This window comes from Macrotis lagotis, chromosome 2, assembly GCF_037893015.1.
Source record: "Macrotis lagotis isolate mMagLag1 chromosome 2, bilby.v1.9.chrom.fasta, whole genome shotgun sequence".
In the NCBI taxonomy this organism is placed as follows: domain Eukaryota; kingdom Metazoa; phylum Chordata; class Mammalia; order Peramelemorphia; family Peramelidae; genus Macrotis; species Macrotis lagotis.
Window position 1 is genome coordinate 187484061 of NC_133659.1, and position 18077 is coordinate 187502137.

Genomic DNA, 18077 nt, shown 5'->3' on the forward strand with positions numbered 1-18077 from the left:
CATTACTTTGCCATCTGATACTCAATTGTCTTTGTTTGGTCATTCAGTCACATCCAACTCTTTGTGACCCTGTAGTCTGTAGAATACAAATACTGTTCATGGGATTTTCTTGGCAAAAATAATGAAGTGTTTTGCCATTTCCCTCTCCATTGGTACACAATAGATGCTTAATAAATGGTCAATTGAATCATATTCTGAGTTATCTTTTCAAGACTTAAGTCTATGTCTCCACTGAATTAAGAGCTCCCAGAGAGCAGAAATAGCATTTATACTTCCTTTTATCTTCTGTCTAGTGCTTGCTACAATTTGTTATATATTTTAAGTACTCAAAAATATTGGTTGACTATTGATAGATTTATTGAAGCTGCTCATTTTGGAATAGGAGATAAGGGAAAAATAAAAAGGTCTATGACTTTTGTCACTTGTAAAAGGAATCAGAGGAAGAGTCAAGCTAATACCCAAGAGTCAAGACACCAGAACTAGGTGGCAAAGTGATATTGTCACCTTACCCACCAAGCCAAATTAATGATGGCTGGCATGAGGATTTTAATGATTCTATCTCTTTGAAGCTACACACATGAAGCTCTTACTTCACTGACAAAAAGCTCTGAAAAGGAGTCCTGACTTAGCAGGAAGCCCAAGTAAAGTATTTTATGAGGTGAGGGACTTTTCTGAGGGATGTAAATAACAAGCTGAGGGGAAGGGCATTTGAAAATTTGTGGGGTAAAGAGGTAAAAATAAAGGTGTGGTACTCTGTCCACACCCTCTACTGAGGACTATAAAGGCTCCTTGGTGGACAGAGGCTCCATAACCTCCTTGGCTCTGGAGATCAGTCTTCTGCACCCAACTGAATAGCCAACCACCCTGCTTGCCATCATGCCATACAACTGCTGTCTTCCCAGTATCAGCTGCCGCACCAGCTGTGCTTCCAGACCCTGTCTGCCTCCCAGTTGCCATGGTTGCACCCTCCCTGGGGCTTGCAACATTCCTGCCAATGTGGGTACTTGTGGCTGGTTCTGTGAAGGCTCCTTTAATGGCAATGAGAAGGAGACCATGCAGTTCCTGAATGACCGCTTGGCCAACTACCTGGAGAAGGTGCGACAGTTGGAGAGGGAGAATGCGGAGCTGGAGAGTAGGATCCAAGAATGGTGTCAAGAGCAGGTCCCCTACGTGTGCCCTGACTACCAGTCTTACTTCAGGATCATTGAGGAACTCCAACAGAAGGTAGTAGATGGGTGACTGGGTACCACAAAGTCATTTGGAGACTTGATAGAGATAAAAGGATTAAGAAATATGGGAAACCACTTGTATTGTGAAACTACCCAAGACAATTCCACTCAAATTCAAAACTTTTGAAATTTGTTTTTGAAATTTACATTATTACAGAAAGACTAACCTTTGGTCCAGATCATCCTTGTCTTTTGATGAACTGTTAAGTATGAATATTTATTTGCATAATGCTAATCATAAAGAGAACTTAATAACATTTTGCATAAGAGAGCTGTAATTATGAATTGCTTCTGAGCATTAGCACTCCATTCACCAAAGTCAGGGGAATTTCTCAGTTATAGATGAGAAATGGTGTTGAAGAAAGAAACCGAGTTTAATTTTCCTGACTGGATGTCATTAATCTTTCTGCTTTAGACTTCAGTCAACTCTTCAACATTTATTAAGTTTTACTACACTCTTTTTTTGACCATATAACGAAAGAGAAAAATGGTCTTTGACTTCTGCCATCTGTAAAAAAAGTTAGAGGCAGAGTCAAGTTAATATCAGGAAATCAGGACACTAGGAATAGATGGCGAAGCAATACTGTCGCCTAACTCACCAAGCCAAATTAACGATGACTGGTGTGAGTACTTTAATGAATCTTCTTCTTTGAAGTCAGACCCATGAAGCTTTTACTTCACTGTTCAAAAACTCTTTAGAGAAGATCTGATTTGACAGGAAGCATAATCAATTTTATTTTTTTGCTAAGGGATCAGTCCTCTTTATCAGTGCTTCCCTAATCAATCAACAAATAAATAATTATAAAATGTTTCTTTTGTGAAAAACACTAGTGTTGCAAAGAAATGTAAAATACATAGCTTCTGCTCAGAAGTGGTTTCTTGTGGGTCTATGAGAAAGTATGTATTTTTGTGTGTGTGTGTGTGTGTGTGTGTGGAGATTGGGAAAGGGTAGGGAGATGTTACTAAAAGCCATACAGAGGGGAGAGAGCTATGATTATTTTCAAAGGAACAGTATATTGGGAGGGGTTATTTACCTGATAATATATTTCATAAATGATTTTCTGAGTTTCTAGTACATCCACTATATTGTATTGGCAATGAATGATCTTTTGCAATGCAGAAAAGAATAATTTGGTAAACTAAATAGCCCCTTTTCTATTGCTCAGATCCAGTAGTTGAGAGGTCTAGTTACTTAAAGCTCATAGATGGCTGACTGCTCTGACACCTTGTTTCTTTCCTGTGTGCCCTTTTGGAATATTCCAGATCTTGTGCACCAAGTCTGAGAACTCCAGGTTGGTGGTACAGATTGACAATGCCAAGTTGGCTGCGGATGACTTCAGGACCAAGTGAGTTGGCATGAATGAAACTTATAGGGAATCAGAGCTAGGAGAGACTTCAGGAAAACTGGTCCAAACTCATTTTATAATTAAAGAAATGGAGACCATAAAAGGTAAAGTTACTAGACCAAATTTCACTCAGGTAGCATTGTAGAAATCCTAGATCTAGAATTGAAGTGACTTTAGGTCATGTTAGTAGGTTCCTTTTCCTTTGACAGATAAAGAAACTGATGCATAGAGACTTGTTCAAGATTAAGCAGTGGAGCCTTGATTATAACTCAGACCTCCTTATCATCTGGATTTGGAAATAGTCTTTCCATTATAGCACAACTGCCTCTCTTTTCCCATTAAGTTCCCTGGTCTGCCTCCCAAGGGCTGCCTCCCTTGCCTGTCATTAATGACACACAAGGCTCCTTCCTTGTATTTTTACCAGTGATAGATATTGGAATAATTGATCTTCACTGCTACAAGGATTTTTGGGAGAACTCTAGTCCAACTCTCTTCTTCTATATATGCTGATATATAATTGAGGAACATGATGGAGTAGACTTGATGAATATTACACAGTAAAAAGTCATCAGGTCATTAAGCTCTTCTGTTTCCAAATCTACTCCATCATGTTCCTTCCCTTGCTTCATTCAGAAAAAACCTCAGACATGCTGAAGGTGCTGATTATGGAGTTTCCTTTTCCTTTTCCAAATATTAAGCTCATCAGTTTTTGGTGATTTGTATGAACTTTAAATAATGTACTGTCTGAAGTCTAAGCTTTTAGGGCAGGAGAACTCAGGGTAGGGGGACAGCAAGATATTAATATAAGGTGTCCCAAAAGCCTCAGAGCAATTTTAAGCTAACTAAACTGAGCCTTTTGGGACACCTTATGAAAAGGTGATTAAAGAAATGTATGCTATAATTCTGAGATTTTAATTATAAATAATAGAAGGAAAACTAAAGTAGACAAACTCCAGAATCCAATTCAGGACTCATTCCCACCTCTCAGTGATCATCATCTTTTGGGGGGGGGTCACAGGTATGAGACGGAACTATCCCTGCGCCAGTTGGTGGAGGCTGACATCAACAGCCTGCGCAGGATTCTGGATAATCTGACCCTGTGCAAGTCTGACCTGGAGGCCAAAGTGGAGTCCCTGAAGGAGGAACTGCTCTGTCTCAAGCAAAACCATGAGCAGGTGAGGCATACTGCACACCTGTGGGACCCAAACATGCTGGAACCTGCTGTAGGGTAATAAGAGGGGTAGGAGGCAGAGAGGCCATTTGTTATGCCCCAAGGATCTAGGGAAGCTATTTTAGCAACCCAAATCCTGTTACATAAAATGAGAGAATGAGTAATGTATAAATTGAATGCATGATATGGAATTTGAATTTTTTGCTTGAGGCCAGACACCTGAGCAAAGAAAAACTGATGCATATGTTCATGAAATAAGGTCAGCAGCAGGGCAACTTTCTATGGTTTCCTTTTCTGCATGCTTACCTTCAGAAAGAATAGGATGGAAAGCTGGAAGGGGCCTTTGGGATCTCCTTTATCACAGAAGGGGATACTGAAGTTTAAAGCACAAATGTGTTCCAAGATCCTATAGCAATTTAGTGACATATTTGGATTCAGAAACCAGAATGCAAGTCTCCTTCAAAATAGGCAGCACATCATAGTATGCTAAATTCTGACAAATTTGTGGTTTGGTTAGTTTAACTTCAGAGTAAGCACTTTGAGTCTGTGGCAGTCAGTGGGAGTGTATGGAAGAGATTAAGAATGAAATGACCAGAAATTTTCCTTGATGGAACTTCTACCTCCACTATGACAACCAAATAACCTATTAGAAAGCTCAGTTCTGTTCAGGGAAGAACACCTTAACTATTTTCTCCTTTTTCTCCTTTCCCCTCTTCTCCTTTCCCCCTTCATCTTTTCCTCCTTTGTCCTCTCCCTCCCTTTCTTCCTTTCCCTGTTTCCTTTTCTCTGTCTCCTTCCTCTCCTTCCTCCCTTCTCCAAAGCCAGCAGAATTTTTCCCTTCCTTCCCCCTTTCCTCCTTTCCCCCTTCCTTCTTTCCTCCCTCCCTTTCTGCTTCTCTGACAGTGCTAATCTCCTTTTCCCCATGGAGTGCATAGGATTGCATGGGAATCAAATACTGGATTCCACTGCAAGATATTTTATACTTGTCTGTGGGCTTCTCAAATAGAAATATTAGGTCAGTGGAGTTATAAAGAAGAGAACTCTGCCAGTGGAACTCTTATTTCTAAAATAAAATGATCAGTGCTTTTCTCTTGTTGATGGAAATCTATTTTAATTTGATTATAACCCTCTATAACCCTTAGAAAGATTTGTAGATCTTTCAAGGAAGAAATTATTAAGCTTCCTTGAATTCACTTTGACTCTTTTCTTCCCCAGGAAGTCAATACCTTGCGTTGCCAGATTGGAGAACGTCTCAATGTGGAGGTGGATGCTGCCCCAACAGTGGACCTGAACAGGATACTGAATGAGACTCGGTGTCAATATGAGACTGTGGTAGAGAACAACCGCAGAGATGTTGAGGAATGGTTCACCACTCAGGTGAGGATCCAGTTACAGGACATTACACAATCAGAAATTTCCTGGGACTTTGAGCATAACATTCTCTCCTCTTGTGATATTTCAGATGGAGGAACTGAACAAGCAGGTGGTGTCCAGCTCTGAACAGCTGCAGAACTGCCAGGCTGAGATCATTGAGCTGAGACGCACTGTCAATGCTCTGGAGATTGAACTACAGGCCCAGCATAATCTGGTGGGTAACTTGAACATTGTAAGATAGAATAGGTATCCACAAAGGTCTTTAACAAGTCAGAGCATTCAGCAAATTTGAGTAAGATTTAGCAAAGATAAATGTAAAGTATTACTGTTTAAGGTCCAAATTCACAAGATGCAGGAGGAATGGTTATGTAGCAGTTTTTCTGGGAATGATCTGGGGATTTTAGTGAATTGTAGGAATGTGAGTCAACAGAGTGATATAGCAGCCAAGAAGGCCTATGTAATGTTGGGCTACATTATATTGAGTAGGGTGTCCCAGCCTGGGGAAGCAAGAAGTTCTCTGTATTCTAGCTTAGTAAGATCCAATCTGGAATAAATGTCTAGTCTATGGAACACATTAAAAAGGACCCAAGTAAGAAGGGGAGCACCAAAATAAAAGCAGAGGGTGAAAGGTATTACAATTATGTCAGATGAGACTTGAATAAAAGAGTTAGGCGGTTTAGTCTGGAGAAGATCTAAAAAGGATATGATTGCTCTCTCTAGGTATTTGAAACATGACTGTAGGGTAGAAGGATCAGACCTGCTTTTTCTTTGGGGCCAGTGTTGGGAGCAGTGGGTAGAATTTTTGAAGAGTCAGATTTGATAACAAAAAAACCAAAAACCTAAAACCTAAAAATTAGAACTTTCTCAAAGTGAAATGGACTGGGGAGGGGGGGTGGAAGGGTAACTGGGTTCCCCATTACTGAAGGTCTTTCAACAAATGTGTGGGCTATTTGTCTGGTGTGGTATAGACAATTATTGTTCAAATGTGAGCAGATTTCAGATAGCCTCTGACCCCCTCTTCCAGAAACATCTCAAAATTTGGGGAAGCCAATACTATCATGAAGATCAATTTCTGACATTTTTCTTCTCTATCACAGAGAGATTCTCTGGAAAATACCCTGACAGAGACGGAAGCCCGTTACAGCTCTCAGCTGTCTCAGGTACAGTGTATGATCACCAATGTTGAAGACCAGTTGGCTGAGATCCGTGGTGACCTAGAGAGGCAGAACCAAGAGTACCAGGTGCTTCTAGATGTTAGAGCCCGGCTTGAGTGTGAGATCGCCACTTACCAGGGTCTACTGGAAAGTGAGGATTGCAAGTAAGTCCTGTATTGATTTCTTCCCTGACATTGTGATTTTTTGGGGGTGGGGTGGAGTGTGTATCAACTAATATTTCAAATGTTAAGAGCAATGAAGAGAGTGGGGAAATGGCATGGAACAGTAGTTCTGGAAAGGAGATGGGTTCAAAAACTACCTGTGTTCCTTGCTACCTCTGTGACCTTGGGAAGGCTACTTATTGCTCCAATGCATCAGTAAAATGAGGTTGGACTGGATGAATTTCCAACCCTATATATTTGAACATTTGGACATGGTGGACCTGAGTATGATTTATTACTGAATATAATTTACACTCAAATAGCAGGGTGCAGGTTTTAAATGGGAAATATATGATCCATAGAGCCCTCCAATATAGCTGTGAAATCAATGTCTCTTGGCAAAGATGGGGAGAGGGAGTGATAATGGATGCATTGACCAAGGGTTATACTTGCATGCATAAACATTAAATGACTTAAAGATCTGAAGTAAGCACAAGGGTAGGTTCTTTCTTGGAAGATTTAGGGGAGAACTGTGATAAGATTTGAAAGAGATGAGAAGGCATGGAGGGGTTGTGATCCATTTCTTCAAAAGAAGTGCATATAACCTCACAGATCCACCAAACTATTCAAGGATTCATCTTTGTAATGAAAGTCATAATATGATCCAATAAAAATTCAATAAAACATTTTTAAAAGCACCTGATATGCATCAGACTTTGTGCTAGTATATTCAGCATTTGCCCACACATGACTTTTCTCTTACTAGGTTGCTAGTCATCTTTCCAAGTCGTCTAACCAAAAGTTACCCTTCATTCAACTAACAACAATAATTTTGTCTCCCCAGACTTCCCTGCAATCCTTGTGCCACAACCAATGCCTGTGGCAAGCCAGTTGGCCCTTGCCCCATCAGCAATCCATGTGCTCCTTGTGGACCCTGTGCCCCTCGCTCAAGATGTGGCCCCTGCAACTCATTTGTGCGCTAAGGACCACAGCATGAAGAGAAAGGAGGAAAGGACCAAGTACAATCTGATTCTGCTCCAGCCCTGTTGCATCTGAAGACTCCAATAATAGAAGTCACTTTTTCCTGGGCCTTTCTGGCACCAGTGTGAAAACCTACCAGCCAAAAAGTAAATTTTCAGAAAAATATAGATTTGATCTCTGTAACTATCTCTAACTCATCTGCTGCTTTCACCTGCCTCCTTAAGCAAAGCCATTTGCTTTTGGGGTGACTCTTGAATCAGGCAGGGCCCATTTACTTGTGATTTTAGATGCCTTTCTGAGCAAAACAATGAATAAAACAAAATGAAATAATTATCATGATGTTGCATGTTTATGATATTTTATATATTAATTTATTTTACAAAACACCTTATGTAGAGATGAGATGGTCATACCATCCAAAGAATTGTCATTTCTCAAAACTTTTTCATTCTCTGGAGATTTAGTGAAAGTCCTTTGTTATCCTAATAAACTCTCAACTATTCTAGCATATAACTGTCTTTCCTATTTATTTCTTTGGTTTTTGCAAGGCAGTGAGGTTAAGTGACTTGCCCTAGGTAATTATTAAGTGTTTGAGGTCACATTTGAACTCAGGTCCTCCTGACTCCAGGGCTGGTGCTCTATCCATTACACCACATAGCTGCCCCTTCTATTTATTTTGACCTAGTTAGACTGAATGAAAGTTGACTAGGTGCTCTTCATATGAATCACCACTTTCCACCACATAAAAATATTCCTGTCAACCTTGTCTATGGAGTTGATTTGAGTGTGAAGAGTAAGAAAGGAAAAGCAAATGTTAAGACATATGTTCAGAACTAATTCTCAGAAAATATGAATTGTTAGAAAATAGCAATTAAAATGCAAATGACATCCCAAGTATCAAATGATAAAGGTGCCTGTTCCCTGATGGTTATGGCAAAAATTTGAACAAATATTGGATTTGGAATCTGAGGACCATTGCTCAAATTTTAGTTTTGCCACTTGCCTTTTTTCCCCCACTTTTGGAAGAGGCAGCATGAGGACCCATTATAGTTCCCAGGTATCTTTTTCCATCTTTCTATGACTTCCCTTCATCATATCTGTGGTTTCAACTGAGGGAAGAAATCGGGAGGAAATTTCTTCAGGTTCAGAAACCCCAGAAACATGGAAAATTTTGAGCAAAGTATTTACCAATATTGTTACTCTACCAAGCTTTCAAGACAATTCCTCTGGATGAGGAGTCATAACTAAAATTTAAATATCTTCTTTCCCCCGAGTCAGTTCCTCTGTCCATTCTTTTTTTTCCTAGTTGTGTCTGACTCTTTTGGGTTTTTTTTCTTGACAAAAATTCTGAAGTGGTTTGCCATTTCCTTATCCAGTTCATCCTTACATTTGAGGAAATTGAGGCAACAGAGTTAAATGACTTGCCCAGGGACATACTGTTAAGTGTCTGAAGTGAATTCTTTGGTAATGTTTTATATCTATTTCTTCCTCTAGCCATTTCCATTTTCAATACCTAAGATCATCAAGACTTCATCAATTGGGGAGGCTAGTGGATAGAGCACCGGCCCTGGAGTCAGCAGTATCTGAGTTCAAATCTGGCCTCAGACACTTATTACCTCACTGTGTGGCCTTGGGCAAGCCACTTAACCCCGTTGCCTTGCAAAAACTAAAAAAAAAAAGACTTCAGACTTCATCAATTGTCTAAAATATGGCAACAACTATCTTTTCCTTTATGTTCTATTTTTCTTCCCTTTTGTGTTCCAAATTTCAATACTGTTCCCTCTTCTCTGCTCTGCAAAGGTTCTTGCAAATTTTAACTCCTCTACTTGTATTTTTCAAACTGTCTTAGGAGAAATTCCAATGGAAAAACCCTCATTTGAGGAAGTCTTTCCTCAGGTAGCTAGATGAAGTTTTTGGCTTGTTTTCTAAGAAGAATAGAAAATAACCCTTCTACCTGCTGTCAAAGTAACTGAAGTAAACAACCTCTTCAAGGTGGGCTTTGGCAATATAACATTATAAAGCATTGCAACCTTGGCAATATAAACTTTGTAACAAGGTAAAGGTGTTTGTTTCTAGTACTTAGAATAAAGAGACAGATTAATAATTAAGAGCATCATGGTTTTCTTAATGAGAATTCAGAAAGATGGGAATAATGAGCAGAGTCCATGGGGGTAAACTGTGATAGAGGTAACTGACTCGGGGGTGAGAACTTATTTAAATTTTAGTTATGATTCCTCATCCAGAGGAGTTGTCTTGAAAGCTTAGTAGAGTAACAATATTGGTAAATAGACTCTTCTCAAACTTTTCATGTTTCTGGGGTATTTTTGGTGATGGACTGACTCATAAAAGAGCCATGAACACTCAATGTATGGAGAAGCAATAGAAGTCATTAGCCCCTCAGTGGAGAAGCAACAAATGACAATTTAGTAAAAGAAGCAGTTCTGAAGAAAATAGTAGACAATCTAGGAGCAAATAATTGAAAAGGAAGCTACATAAAACACCTCTCTCTCTCTCTCTCTCTCTCTCTCTCTCTCACACACACACACACACATACAGACATTTGTATACATATATGTATGTTCTTCCCATTTGGAGAAAGTGCTGATAAAAATTTAACAGTCTCTGCTGAAAAATGTTATGTAGGACTTAAGTTTAATCTTCATTGTTTGAGATTTGTCTAGAAAATCAACAAGAGTAAACTCAAGCTCTTATTTTTAGCTTTTTCCAATTTGTAAGGAGTAAATATTTACATTGAAAATTTAACAACCAGCTATCCTGGCTCCAACACACCCATGTGTATAGGTAAAATTACAACACATTGCTTAAAGAGATTAAAAAATGCTTTGGATACCTGAAGGGGCATTTGGTGTTAAGTGATTGGGCTGTGCCAGATAATAAAAATTCTAGCTAAAAAAGTACAAATTTGCTCAAGAATAGTTTATAGAGTCAAATGAAATAAAAATCATTTGGAGAGGGAAAAAGATCTTGACTCTCCAAGAGGAATAATGAAAAAAAGTAGAAATGAAGAGGGCATAATACTTTTAAAGTTCAAATGATTGTGAAATCATCAAAATCTATTTCAGATTACTCATTGGGACAGACTGTTTAAGAATTAAACAGAGTGAATCATATACAATGATATAGGGTTTATTAAATCCAAGAGCATAAATTACCTGGGGAAGATCTTTTGTCAAAAATTGATGAAAAAACTGCAAAACTGGTCGACAGGACTTAAGTTTAGACAAGCATCATACGCTAATTAAGGTTATGTACTTTTCTTTCAGGCATGATACCATTATATACTTAATAGTCTATAGTGTAAGTATAACTTTTATATGCTTTCTTGCAATAATCACTTTATTGAGGTGGTTGGAGCTAAACCTGCAATATCTCTGAGATATGCTTATACTATTAACAGTGATATAAAGGATGCTTCAAAATTACTAATAATATGAGAGATATTCAAATAATAGTACTTTGATATTTCACTAAATCAGTAAATTGGTAAAGAAGCTTGGGAATACTTATATGAACTGGAATCAATATATACAATATACATACAATAGCTACAGTAATGTAAAGAACATGAAACTGAGTGGTATAAAATCATTAATAGTAACATTTGACTCCAGAGGACATATGAAAATGCAGTGTTCTCACTTGTTTACAGTGAGAGAAGATAGGAAAGAGGGAGATTATGGCTATGAAACTGTATATAATGTTGGCCTTCATTACTTTGTTAATTTTGTTACACATTTTTTCTCTTTCACATTTATATAAGTAGCAAATATTGCTATATTGAGAAATATAGGTGATGGCAAAACAAAACCAATAAAATAATGGGTCATGACTCATTTTTATGACTCTATAGTTTACAAAGATTATACTCACAACAACCTTATATTGTATGATAAATTACCTTCTATCTTATTTTAATGAAAAAAATAAAAATAACTGAAAATGACAAGTTATTTCAATTAAACATGCCTATGAGAAACCTTGGTGCTGGGATTGTGAAGTCATATTGGTACTACAGTCCCCCTGGTGGCACTTTCTACTTTCTTCTGCCTGGCAAAGTAACTGAGAAGTAAACAACCTCTTCAAGGTGGGTCTTGACAATCTAACATAAAATATTGCCAACTTGGCAATACAAACTTTGTAACAAGAAAAAAGTGTTTGTTCCTAATACTTAGAATAAAGAGAATGATTAATAATAAAGAACATCATGATTTTCTTAATGAGAATTCAGAAAGATGGGATTAACGAGAAGAATCCATAGGGGTAAACTGTAATAGACTGGAAGGACATAATTACTTAATGGCACTGAGAAATATTAATGAGAAATTTGAGACTATGCCTTCTCCAAACATATTTAGGAATATCTGCAACACATGGTTGCTACTGATAATATTCTCATTTTTAGATAAATAAACGACTTTTCAGGATTTCCCTGAGTCTTGTGTTGTTTTAGTTGTGTCCTGATTCTATGATTCCATCTGTTAACAAAGATATTGTAATGACTTACTATTTCTTCAGTTCATTTTACAGATGAAAAGACTGAAGAAAACAGGGTAAAGTGACTTGTCCAGGGTCATACTGCTAGTAAGTGATTAAAGTCAAGAGATGAACTCATGAAGATTCCTGATTTCAGACATACATCTTGCATCACCTAACTACCTAGGAGGCATAGTAAATAGAATACTGGGACCTAGAATCAGGGGAAGACCTTACGTTTAAATGCAGCCTCAGATAAATTGTTTCAAATTTTTCATCTGTAAAATGAGAAAAATAGCACCTATCTCACAGGGTTGTTGAGTTCCAATATTTATATTTATTTGTATTTATAAATATATAAATATATTTATATAGATATTTATAAAACCCTCACATAGTGGTTACTATATTATAATCATTTTCTTTATAAGAATACTCTGAAATATTTAAAATGTTTTGTGAAAATCTAGAAAACTTGTATATATATACATATATGTATATATAAATATATATAAAATATTCTTTATTAATCTATGCTAGGTTAGTAACCCTGTCAAAAAAGGGAATGAAAGCATAAAATGACCTTTCTTGATATAGTCAGGCTGGCTCTTTGCAATCATTGTTTCCCTTTATATATATTCATTGACCACCTCTTAATTGACTCATTCCAGAATTTTCCCCAAAATAGAAGTCAAACTCACTAATCCTTTGATGGTAGACTTCTCCCCCTGCCCCCCAGTAAAACCTTGGACTATTGACCCATTCTGATCTTATGGTATTGCTCCAGTTATCCATATCTTTGAAAAGTTACTGATAATGGTTCAGTAAACAAATCCAGTAGTTCTTTCAGTATTTGAGGATGAAGTTCATGAGTCAGGGGACTTGAATTCATTAAGGGCAACTAGGTGCTCTCTTGTAAACTTTTTGTGGTCATTTTTTTGTTCTTCCATTGCAAAGGTCATTTTTTTGGCTTCAGAGAAAATAAAGGGAAGTGACTAGAATAGTTGTTATTGTTGGTAGTCACTGTCTCATTTATCATAGGAAAAGGTTCTAATCTTTCTGTAATCTCTCCTCCCACCTCCCCTACTATACAATCTTATTGTCCTTAACTGTCCTGGTCAATTTCAGCTCAATCTATTCTTATGGAGCAAGTCATGTTCTTATATTCATTTTTGGTTACCTATCTTTGATTTGGTCTTTTATTTCTTCTTTAAAAATTTTTATTTTTCCCAATAAAATATTTTAAAAATTCCTTTAAAAATTTTTTGAGTTCCAGTTTCTTTTTCTCTTCTTTTCCTCTTCCCTCACTGAGAAGGCAAGCAACTTGATCTAAGTTATACATTTGTAATAATTCAAAACATATTTCTATATTGTGTTGTGAAAGAAAGCACTGACAAAAAGCCCAAGTAAATAAAAAGTATGTTTTGATTTACATTTAGACCCAGTTTTTTTCTCTGGAGCTGGATAGCAATTTTTATCATGACACCTTTGGAATGTTCTTAAATCATCATATTGTTGAGAATAGCTAAGACATTCATAGTTGATCATCATTATTGCTTTTCCTCTGTAAAATGCTCTCCTGGTTCTGTTCACTTTACATTAATTCATGTAAATTTTTCCAGTTTTTTTTTTCTGGAAACATTCTGCTCTTCATTTTTTTTAAAAACATTTAAAAATTTTATATGTTTTCCAATTATATACAATAGTATGTACCCATCATTTTTTGCAAGGCTTTGAATTCTACAATTTTTCCCCCTTCCTCCCTTCCCTCCCCCTCCACAGAAAGCTGACAGTCTCTACATTGTTTCCATACCATACATTGATGTAAATTAAATGTTATAAGAGTAAAAATAATAAACATAAACCCCCTCCCTCCCCAAGAAGATGGGAAACCTCAAGAATAGAGAGAGAAAAAAATGTACTTCAGTCTGTGTTCAGATTTCAATAGCTGTGTCTCTGGGGTGAGTTGCTTTCTTTATAATAAGTCCACTAGAGAAGTTGCTTCAATATTTTTCCCTCAGTTGCTATTACTAGTTAGCTGTACCTCCACTCTTATTTCTCCCCACTCTCATTTATTCTATTCTCTCTCCTTTCATCCTGGCCCTGTCCAAAAGTGTGTTGAGTCTGAGTACCCTCTCCCTCTATCTTCCCTCTCTTCTATCACCTATTCCCCCTTCCTTCCCCCATCCCCCCTCATCCCATCCCTTTCCTCCCATCCTTCTCCAGGGCAAGATAGAGCTCCTCAACCTATTGTGTATGTCATTTCCTCCCTGAGCCATTTCCAATGAGAATAAAGGCTCACTCATTCCCCCTTGCCTTCCCCCTTCCCCTCCTTTGAAAAAGTTTGACTCATGTGAAATCTCTCAGCTTCTTCTTCATCTCCTTTTCCTTCCTCCCAGTACTTTCCCCCATCGCCCATTGACTCCATCCCTTTACCGCACCATACCATTATATTCAACTTCTTCCTATGTCCTGTCTATATATGCTCCTTCTAACTGCTCTTATGAGAAAGTTCATATGAGTTATCAATATCTTCTTCCTGTACAGGAATACAAACAGTTCAATATCATCAAGTTCCTCATAGTTAGTCCCTCTCTTCCACTCCCTCTATGGTTCACCAGCATCCTGTACTTGTAGATCAAACTTTTTGTTCAGCTCTGGTTATCTCGATAGGAAAGTTTGAAAGTCCCCTGTTTCATTGAAAGTCCTTCTTTTCTCCTGAAAGATAATGTTCAATTTTGCTGGGTAGTTGATTCTCAGTTGTAAAACAAGATCTTTTGCCTTCCGGAATATCATATTCCAATCCTTATGAGCCCTTAATCCCTTAATGTAGATGCTGCCAGATCCTGTGTAATCCTGACTATGGAACCTCAGTAGTTGAATTGTCTGTTTCTGGAAGCTTTTAGAATTTTCTCTTTGATTTGGGAGTTTTGGAATTTGGCTATGATATTCCTGGAAGTTTTTCTTTTGGCATCCCTTTCAGGGGATGACTGGTGAATTCTCTCTATTTCTATTTTACCATCACCTTCTAGGATCTAAGGGTAATTTTGCTGTATTATTTCTTGAAAAATAAAGTCTATGCTCTTCTCCTGGTTGTGGCTTTCAGATAGTCTAATAATAATTTTTAAATTATTTCTTCTGGATCTGTATTCAAGGTCAGTTGTTTTTGCTCTTCATTTCTTTTTTTTTAATTAACTAATTAATTCATTTATGCTTATTTTTGTACAAATGATGTTTTTTATACGTTACTAAAATATTCTTGTTTAAGAGTAAACATAATCCCCCTCCCCCCAAAAATATAGACCTGCATGAGTGATAAAGGAAAGAGAAAAAATTAAAATCAAAATTAATAACAACAACAATAACAATATCAGTAACAACAACAACAACAATAATAATAATGATAGGTGCAGTCAGGTGGTGGTGCAGCAGACAGAGCACCGGCCCTAGAGCCAGGGGCACCCAAGCCCAAATCCAGCCCCAGACACCTGACAATCACCCAGCTGTGTGACCCCGGGCAAGCCATCCCAACCTCACTGCAGCTCTGCAACCCCCCCCCCCCCACAAAGACCCAAAATAAAAAAATGATGATGATAATAGTAGGGGTGGCCAGGTGGTGTGGTGGATAGAGCACTGGCCCTGGAGCCTGGAGCACCTGGGTCCAAATCCGGCCTCAGACAACCAAAAATCACCCAGCTGTGCAGCCCCAGTCAAGCCACCCAGCCCCATTTGTCCTGTAACCCACCATCCCAAATAATAATAATAATAATAATAATAATAAATGTTCTACAGTCTGTGTTCCAACACCTCCAGCTCTGTCATGGGTGGATTACATTCTTTATGATAAGTCCATCACAAATGCTACTTCCATATTTTTCATCCATTGACATTGCTGATCGCAACTCCCTCCATTTCTACTTCCCCACTACCATATATTTTCTCTCTCCTTTCACTCTGTCCCTCTTCTTAAATGCACTGTAGGGTGGCTGAGTGGTGCAGCAGACAAATCCCTGAGCCCACATACCACCCCTTAGGCCCAGCATCTACCCAACCCTATGGTCCTGGACAGGTCATCCAATCCCAGCACCTCACAAGAAGTAAAAAAGAAAATGTGTTATATCTCACCACTCTCCCCCCATGGCCTATCCTCTCCTCCATCACTCACATTCCCCCTTCCCCCTGTCCCCCTTCTCTCTTTCTTACTCTAGATGTCTATACCCCATTGAGTATATATTCTGTTTCCTCTCCTAGCCACCTCTGATGAGAGTGAAGATTCCCTCATTCCCCCTTGCCTTCCCCCTTCCATATCATTGCAATAGCTCATTGTAATAAAAAAATTATTGTATGAAATATCTTAGCCTACTCCACCTCTCCTTTTTCTTTCTCCCATTGTATTTCCCTTTTAGCCATTGAATCCATTTTTATATTATATCTTTAAATTCAGCTCTCTCCTGTGCTTCATCTATAAAAGTTCCTTCTACCTGCTCTATTAAATGAGAAGGTTCATATGAGTATTATCAGTATCATTTTTTCTATGCAAGAATACATATAGTTCATCATCATTAAGTCCCTCACATTTTCCCCTTCTCCTCCACTCTCTATGCTTCACCTGAGTCCTGCATTTGAAGATCAAACCTTCTGTTCAGCTCTGGCCATTCCAACAGGAACATTTGAAATTCCCCTGGTTCATTGAAAGTCCATCTTTTTCCCCTGGAAGAGGACATTCAGTTTTGCTGGATAGCTGATTCTAGGTTGCATTCCGAGCTCTTTTGCCTTCTGGAATTTTATATTCCAAGCCCTACAAGCTTTTAATGTAGTTGCTGCTAAGTCCTGTGTGATCCTGACTGCAGCTCCAAGATATTTGAATTGTGTCCTTCTGGCTGCTTGTAATATTTTCTCTTTGACTTGGGAGTTCTGGAACTTGGCTATAATATTCCTGGGGGTTGTTTTTTTGGATCTCTTTCTTGGGGAGATCGGTGGATTCTCTCAATTTCTATTTTGCCCTCTGCTTCTAGGATATATCTGGGCAATTTTCCTGTTAGGAATTCTTTGAAAATGATGACAAGGCTCTTTTCCTGATCATGACTTTCAGGTATCATCTTCCCATGAAGGAATACAAGCACTTCAACACCATTAAATCCCTCATAATTTGCCATACACTCTCTTTATGCTTCTCCTGAGTCCTCTTCTTGGAGATCAAAGTTTCTGTTCAACCCTAGTCATTTCAACAGGAAAGCTTGAAATTCCCCTAATTTATGGACTGTCCATCTTTTCCCCAGAAAAGGATGTTCAGTTTTGCTGGGTAGTTAAATCTCAGTTGTAATCTAAACTCTTTTGCCTTCTGGAATATCATACTCCAAGACCTATGAGTCCTTAACGTAGATGCTGCTAAATCCTGTGTAATCCTGGCTGTAGTGCAATGATATTTGAATTTTTTCTTTCTGGCTACTTGTAATATTTTCTCTTTGACTTGGCAGTTCTGGAATTTGGCTATAATATTCCTGGGAGATATTTTTTGGGATCTCTTTCAGGAGGTGTGATCAGTGGATTCCCTCAGTTTCTATTTTACCCTCTGTTTCTAGGATATCAGGGCAGTTTTGCTGGATTATTTCTTGAAAAATGAAATCAAAGCCCTTTTCCTGGTCATGACTTTTAGGAAGCTCAATAATTTTTAACTTATCTCTCCTAGATCCAGGTCAGTTGTTTTTCCAATGAGATATTTCACATTTTCTTATATTTTTTTGTTCTTTTGGTTTTGTTTTATTGTTTCTTGATTTCTTGCAAAGTCATCAGCTTCCTTTAGCTCTAGTCTACATGTGAAGGGGTTGTTTTCTTCAGAAAGCTTTCTTATCTCCTTTTCCATCTGGCCAATTCTGCCTTTTAAGGCATTTCTCGTTAACCTTTTGGATTGCTTTTTTTTTACATTTGTCCTAAATTGATTTTTAACATAGTTTTCTTTGGTGTTTTTTGGTACCTTCTTGACCAAGCTGTTGACTTGGTTTTCATGATTTTCCTGTATTGCTCTCATTTCTCTTCCCAGTTTTTCCTCTATCTCCCTTACTTGATTTTCAAGATCTTTTTTGAGCTCTTCCATAGCCTGGGACCAATTTCTAGGTTTTGACTACAGACTCTTTGACTTTGTCATCTTCTAAGTGTGTACTTAGTCC

General features: G+C 37.9%; 1 protein-coding gene across 1 annotated transcript; it reads left to right on the top strand.

Annotated features, from left to right (window-relative positions):
• The first annotated feature begins 876 nt into the window (after window positions 1-876).
• Window positions 877-7788, top strand: LOC141513782 (keratin, type I cuticular Ha3-I-like). The gene is made up of 7 exons (XM_074223949.1): window positions 877-1224; window positions 2493-2575; window positions 3594-3750; window positions 4962-5123; window positions 5209-5334; window positions 6218-6438; window positions 7280-7788. Exons 1-7 carry the CDS (start codon window positions 877-879, stop codon window positions 7416-7418), a joined length of 1236 nt encoding a protein of 411 aa, XP_074080050.1. The 3' UTR covers window positions 7419-7788.
• The last annotated feature ends 10289 nt before the right edge of the window (window positions 7789-18077 follow it).